The 7,183-nt window shown below is 47.8% G+C and overlaps 1 protein-coding gene across 5 annotated transcripts in view; it reads right to left on the reverse strand.

The window, feature by feature from the left end:
* Positions 1-7,183, reverse strand: part of TRMT44 (tRNA methyltransferase 44 homolog) — a 42,318-nt gene that overhangs the window by 27,457 nt on the left and 7,678 nt on the right. For all 5 annotated transcript variants that reach the window (XR_001889516.1, XR_001889517.1, XR_001889518.1 and 2 more), the window contains exons 4-6: positions 4,939-5,007; positions 3,965-4,072; positions 2,158-2,229 (exon numbers count right to left, since the gene is read on the reverse strand). Coding sequence is in view for 1 of the 5 variants with exons in the window: in XM_017893610.1 (XP_017749099.1) it covers positions 2,158-2,229; positions 3,965-4,072; positions 4,939-5,007 (249 nt within the window). In the remaining 4 variants the exon portion in view is untranslated. The remainder of the gene's footprint in view (positions 1-2,157; positions 2,230-3,964; positions 4,073-4,938; positions 5,008-7,183) is intronic.

The following is a 7,183-nucleotide window of genomic DNA, read 5'->3' on the forward strand; positions in this document are numbered from 1 at the left end:
TCCTATCAAGGCCTGAACCAGTCTTTCAGGTTAACTTTTGGGTACCCTGGCCGAGGAGTGAGTCCGTTTAGGTGGTTGGGACACTTTTGAATTTCTTTTTTTTGAGACGGAGTCTCGCTCTGTCACCCAGGCTGGAGTGCTGTGGCCGGATCTCAGCTCACTGCAAGCTCCGCCTCCTGGGTTCACGCCATTCTCCTGTCTCAGCCTCCCGGGTAGCTGGGACTACAGGCGCCGCCACGTCGCCCGGCTAGTTTTTTGTAGTTTTTAGTAGAGACGGGGTTTCACCGTGTTAGCCAGGATGGTCTCGATCTCCTGACCTCGTGATCCGCCCGACTCGGCCTCCCAAAGTGCTGGGATTACAGGCTTGAGCCACCGCGCCCGGCCTTTTATGAAGTTTTAATTGGCATTTTGAACACAGCAAATTCCAATATTCCCGTTTCATATATAGGTTCACACAATTAAGACAATTTGTGATCACCACCATGCTGTTGTTATAAACAGGTGTTTTTAGTTTTTTAACACTTTCTTGCTTACAATCAAATGAGGTTTTTGAAAGAAAGAAAAAAAGTTGTATTGTACACTTGGCCTTTGACTTTCTAGATTGTACCTGTTCATGGAAACTGCAGCTGGGAGGAAATCATTCACTAGAAAATCCACAAACACCACGCACATGTCAACAGAACCACCCTCATTCTGGCCATGCTCCTCCAGGGCAGAAAGCATGACAGAACTCCTAGCATTTATTTAACACGGCTATTTTAGCACCGAGACTGAAGATTGGGAGGTAACGAGGAAAAAACCCTACACACTTGATTACAATACAGAACTCTCATCAGCAGGCCTTCCTTAACTAAGTGCTCGGGGTAGGGTCTCCCCAGGTCAGATGACCCCACTGAAAAATCTGATGCAGGCTGCTGGGGAACCTCAGCTAAGTAACTAGAGCTTCTGCCCGTTTTCCAAGGGGCACCCCCAGCAGCTCTTCCCTAGGGTCTGGGTTTACACAGATGGCCTACTCACTGTTGCCTGAATTTCCTACCCATAGGTGCTTTTTCACCTGGGGACACATGGAATTTTGAAATCAACCACATTTTTTAATTTCATAAAGCAACATTCTGCCCTCTGGTAGATGAGGCTCTGTGACCTACTCACACCCAAGCCTTTAACTATGTGGATGAGGTCGTGTTTGTGTTGCTGTTACCTTCAATTCAATGGAACATTATTCAGCCATTAACAACGTGCTTGCAAATAATTGTCTAAATATTTGTCTAAATAATTGTCAAAGACTTCAGAAAATGCCTAGGATGGGATGTTAAACGAACAGAAGCAGCCAGGGTCAAAGTTCTGTTATTTTTTAAAACTCTAAATGTGTACATATTGATTTCCCTAAATAAAAGAGAGTGATTATCTCTGGGTAGGGGCATTAAGAAAAGTGAGACTGTCCCTTTCAAGTCCTAAAAAAGGGAAAGTGAAGGGTAAAGAGGACTGGCCCAAAGATATGAGAGAACTTAGGTGGGGCCGCACAGTCTGCCCTGCACATCATCTGTGTGCCTGGAGGTGATCCCACAGGGGGCATCTCACTTCCATGCCAGGCACCTGGCTGCCTCCATTTGCCCATGGGGGTGCTCCAAGAAGCCTTCTCAGAGGCCCCGAGTGGGGTCAAGGTTTAGAGGCCTCTGAGTCCCCACAGCCCTGTAAACCTATATAGCTCTGGCACCGCCACCACCCTAGGTGGCTCATCTGCAGGTGTCCCCATCCTGGTGGAGTCCTGGCAGGCATGGTAGTCACTGCTTGCTGACTGCAAAAAGCAGCCTTTGGGAGGCCTTGAAGAAGACTTCACAAAGGGCACGGGGCACGGCCCCCACCTCAAGGTGGCACGGGAGCACCCCACACAAGATACAAATGGCACCGACAGACTCAGGGAGAGACAGCACGTTCGCCTGGAGGTCAGCGCCCTTCAGTCAGTTTAACCAGAAAGCTCTGCAAGGTCTAGTTTCGTCTTTCTTTCTCTCTTCTCTAATTTCAGAGCACTTAGATGAATGTGAAGGTTTGCTATCAGCATGTCTGCTTGACCTACACAAAGAGACACATTCATTACAGCAGTTCCCACCGGCGGCTAAGCCATGCTGAGATCAAGGGCATGCATAACAAAGACAGTACCTCTAACTGTGTCTGTGGTCCATACATTTCCCAGATTTTTCTTCTCCGGACATCAATCCCTCTGCCTGGATGCTGAAAACATTAATTTTAGAAATCAAAGGTTAAGCTTAGTACTTCATAATAAGTTAGCGAGAACACATTAAAGCTCTGCAGGCACTGCCAGCAGGACGAAGGGCAAGAGAAGAGTTTCCTGCCAGCAACTTGTACCCCTCCCAGTGTGTTCGGTGCACGAGGTGCCATTACCCCATGATACGATGGCGAGCTTAGCCACTTCCTGCTAGGGGCAACAGCTGGAACCTGCAGCCCAGTCTGGTGGTCCCAAGCTGATTTTCTTCCTGCTGTACTGTACAGTGCTGTACTGACGGGCTGCACATATTTGCCTACACCTCCAAGAGCTTGAAATGGTTGTTACAATGCCCTTTTTCAAGTGTGTCATTAGCATTCACGGATGGCACAAGCACGATTTCTCAGCTGTCTGAAACAGACACTCCCACCCCTGGGAGGCAGGTAAGAAGGTGTACTCTGCTAACGTTCATTATGAGTCTTCAAAAGGGCCATGGAGTTGAGTGACCACAGTGGCCTTTAGTGTGGGAACATTTCCAGGGCAGTGCCCCAGGGAGCACACCTGAGAACGTGAGTCAATTCTCTGCTCTTAGTCAAGGTCAGCTGCCTGCTCTTCTTGCACCTTGGCCACCCTCACTGGCTCTCACAGGGCAAACTTATTTATTCCAAGCCTGCAGAAGAGGAGGGGTGCATGAGACACCTCCCAGCTGTCTCCAGGTACCAGCTTCCAAGCCGCCACCTGATACGCTACCACCCCCACAACCAGCTTACAGGTATTATGATTAGAAACTCATTCTTCAATAACACACTTGAAAAGGGCATTGTAACAACCATTTCAGGCTCTTGGAGGTGTAGGCAAATATGTGCATCCCATCAGTAGAGCACTGTACAGTACAGCAGGAAGAAAATCAGCTTGGGACCACCAGACTGGCTGCAGGTTCCAGCTGTTGATCCCTAGCAGGAAGTGGCTAAGCTCTCGCCATCGTATCATGGGGTAATAGCACCTGGTACGCCGGACGCACTGGGAAGGGTATGAGTTGCTGGCAGGAAGCTCCAGGCACAAGCCATGGAGAGCTGACCCACCCCCACTGACAGTGCTCCCTGGGCAGGTGCCGCTCTCAGCCCAAGACTGGTTTCACTCCATCAGCTGAACATCCAGAAAATGGGGGCAAAACCCACTACCACACTGTTCCATACCGTGGTCTGTGTATACATGACTGGCCGTCCGAGCCAGAACTAAAGCTTCTCTTATTTGTTTTTATTTTTTTGCAGAGATGGGTTTCACCATGTTGCCCAGGCTGGTCTCAAACTCCTGGGCTCAAGTGATCCTCCCGCCTCGGCTGACCAAGTGCTGGGATTGCAGGCGTGAGCCCCGTGCCTGGCCTGAAGCTTCTAAAGTGCAGAACCTACCTTGCTTTTTATCTCCCTCCAGCTCCTTGAGATGGTGGGTTTCAAAAGAAATTTCTGACAGTAAAAACCATCCACGCTACTCAAAGCCTGTCATTTCATAGGTCCACGCCGGGGCCTGGGGACTTCCTCTTAGGTCCAATTCGATGATCACATTTCCTTTGTTTTATGAGCTGTTTATCAAATTAACAGAAATTTATAAGTCCCTACCTACTCTGATAGCTGGCTAACTCCAAATCCAGGCTGTACCAGCAGAAAAAGATGTCAATGAACCCTGTGCCTGACCTGAGGAAACTCTGGACAAGTTACCAGAAAAGGTGATGGAGCCGGGCCTTACCCCCTCACTGTTCAGGATGTGGACCAGGAGGCCATTTCCACATCCCAGGTCCACAAAGGACTGCCTGGCAGTTAGTCCCCTCTCGGCCCTTTCTTCTTCCCATAGAATCTAAGTGAAGAGAAAAACATAACAAAGTCAGGTAGTAATTCACTCTATGCAAGAATAATTCAGACACAAACTGGTCAAAGAAAACTCTGAGTGAAAGGAAACTGGAAATTATCTACATTAAACATTCTTTTTTTTTTTTTTTTTTTTTTTTTTTTTTTTTGAGATGGAGTCTTGCTCTTGCCACCCAGGCTAGAGTGCAATGATGTGATCTTGGCTCACTGCAACCTCCGCCTCCTGGGTTCAAGCAATTCTCCTGCCTCAGCCTCCCCAGTAGCGGAAACTATGGGCACCTGCCACCAAGCCCAACTAATTTTTGTATTTTTAGTAGAGACGGGGTTTCACCATGTTGGCCAGGCTAGTCTCAAACTCCTGACTTCAAGTGATCCGCCCGCCTCAGCCTCCCAAAGTGCTGGGATTATAGGCGTGAGCCACTGAACCCAGCTTACTCTAAACATTCTTATGGATAAGTAAACCAAGATGATCAAATCAGGGGGCATGTCCAAATATAGCCAGCTAGCGAGCCAGCTGAGGAAAGGACTAGAAGGTTCTAGGCCGGGGCTGGAAGACACGTGCTCCTCAGTGCTTCCCTGTGCCAAACGGTGCCTCCACGATGACTGCTGAGTGTGGACATACAGTTCCACCTGCAGGTCAAGTTTGAACCCGAGGTCAAGTTTCAACCCCAACTTGTTCTAGACGCATCAAAAGGACCATATGAAGTCAAACCGTTACATGGGTAACCAACCTTGGCCAGCAGAACTGTGAGCACCAGCAGTTACGGATTTGGAAAATGTCCTTCACTACTGGGAACATCTGCCTGTAGCAACCTCCACCCACTCCAGAGAAGCTAAGGTTGTGCACACCCTTACCAGCAGGTATGCTGCGATAGCCACGTCTTCATACACGAACTTCTCAGGATCAGTGACTTCAGGCCACACCTAAAACAGTTTCAAGAGCAAACGTAATTGTTCGGTTTTTCCACCACCATTTCTCAACACTTAAGCATCCCTATAAAGCATCAATCAAACTGGACTAATCGTGTACTAAAATAGGAAATATAAGCTCAAAGGCAGGAATTCACAACTGGTTTCTTACAATAAAAGATTTACATAAAGAAGCAAGGCATGCCGAGAACACTACAATCCACAGCAAGATTTCACAATCAACAGAATGCACCTAAGGCGCTGAGCTGAGACAGCGGACACAGGAAACACTCAGCTACACGGTGCTCACTGGCTATGCAGTTGAGGGCAATGAACAAGGAAACAAGGGGTGGGAGTGAAACTAGGGCAGGGAAAGCCGCGAGCCATGGACTAGGAGACCAGTGCTCCAGCCCCTGGTCCGTCAGTGGCTGCTGTCGCCCTACCTGTCAAACAGGAATAAAGCCCATGCCTCAACTAACACACAGGATAATCAAGGTGCTCTGAAAACTGTAAAGCACTAGCTGTGCAAAACTGAGCTCTCATTATTAAAAGCAGTCATGTTCAGAAGTGGCATTAGGCAAAAGAGGAAAAACCAATGGCCCATGTTAAAAGTTGAAATTTGTATTTCCAGTCATAGTGCCTTAGACAATCCAGATGAAAGGTCTCACTAGAAACAATTTCAAAAGCTGGAAAAACAAAAAGTACCTTCTGGATGGTACTGAATACCTAACAAGATGGCAAAGGACCACAAGGCCAGGATGTGGGAGGGAGCCCAGCCTCAGTCAGCCAACCCCTGCGACCCACAGGTGCTTCAGCAATAATGAAAGGTCACAGCTTTAAGCCGGCGACTTTTGGGGTGCTTTTGTTACAGAGCAAGAGGTGACTGATTAAAAAAATACATGGAAGCCGGGCACAGTGGCTCATGTCTGTAATCCCAGCACTTTGGGAGGCCAAAGCAGGCGGATCACTTGAGCCCAGGAGTTTGAGACCAGCCTGGGAAACATAGCAAAACTTTGTGTCTACAAAAAATACAAAAAATTAGCCAGGCATGGTAGCATGCGCCTGTGGTCCCAGCGACCAGGAAAGTTGAGCTGGGAGAATCGCTTGAGCCCGGGAGGTTGAGTCTGCGGTGGGTGCACCACTGCACTCCAGCCTAGGTGACAGAGTGAGATCCTGTCTCAAAAACAAAACACAAACAAACAGAAAACCATGGAAATGACAAATTGTGGTTACTCCTCTGAGGGGGAGGAAGATGGGAACTTGGAAGAATATTAAGTAGCTTTGACTCTACCAGCAATGCTTTCTTTCTGCCTTAAGCTGGGCATAAATACATAGATGTTTCTTGTTACGCTGTTTCTACATCTCAGAAAGTTTAAGCACGTTATCATGAAATGCATCTCCTTTTGGGAACTGCTCTATTGTACTTGAACTTTTCATATATTTTCTTAAAATATCTTTAGGTTTATACAAAGAACTATGGTAATTTAGCCTTTTTTTTTTTTTCAAGGTTCCACTACTTTTCAATTAAATATTTCCCTTTAGGTCTCTTGAAAATAAATAACATACAAGATCAATCCTTTTCCATTATATATCTATGTTTTTGTTGTGTGCACCCCTAAGTATGTCAAAGTACAGCCTGCAACAGGAAAAACAATTTTACCTGGCAGAGTTTATTTTACCTCATTTAAATTAAGGGGGAGCAGGGCACGGTGGCTCACGCCTGTAATATTAGCACTTTGGGAGGCCGAAATGGGCCAAATGCCTGAGCTCAGGAGTTCGAGACCAGTCTGGGCAACATGGTGAAGCCTAATCTCTAATAAAAATACAAAAAATTAGCCAGGCGTGGTGGCATGTGCCTGTAGTCCCAGCTACTGGAGTGGCTGAGGCAGGAGGATCTCTTGAACCTGGGAGGCGGAGGCTGCAGTGAGCCAAGATGACGCCACTTCACTCTGGCCCTTTTTTTTTTTGAGACGGAGTCTCGCTCTGTCGCCCAGGCTGGAGTGCAGTGGCCGGATCTCAGCTCACTGCAAGCTCCACCTCCCGGGTTTACGCCATTCTCCTGCCTCAGCCTCCCGAGTAACTGGGACTACAGGTGCCCGCCACATCGCCCGGGTAGTTTTTTTGTATTAGAGACGGGGTTTCACCGTGTTAGCCAGGATGGTCTCAATCTCCTGACCTCGTGATCCACCTG

This window comes from Rhinopithecus bieti, unplaced genomic scaffold (assembly GCF_001698545.2).
Source record: "Rhinopithecus bieti isolate Rb0 unplaced genomic scaffold, ASM169854v2 scaffold_24469, whole genome shotgun sequence".
Classification (NCBI taxonomy): Eukaryota; Metazoa; Chordata; class Mammalia; order Primates; family Cercopithecidae; genus Rhinopithecus; species Rhinopithecus bieti.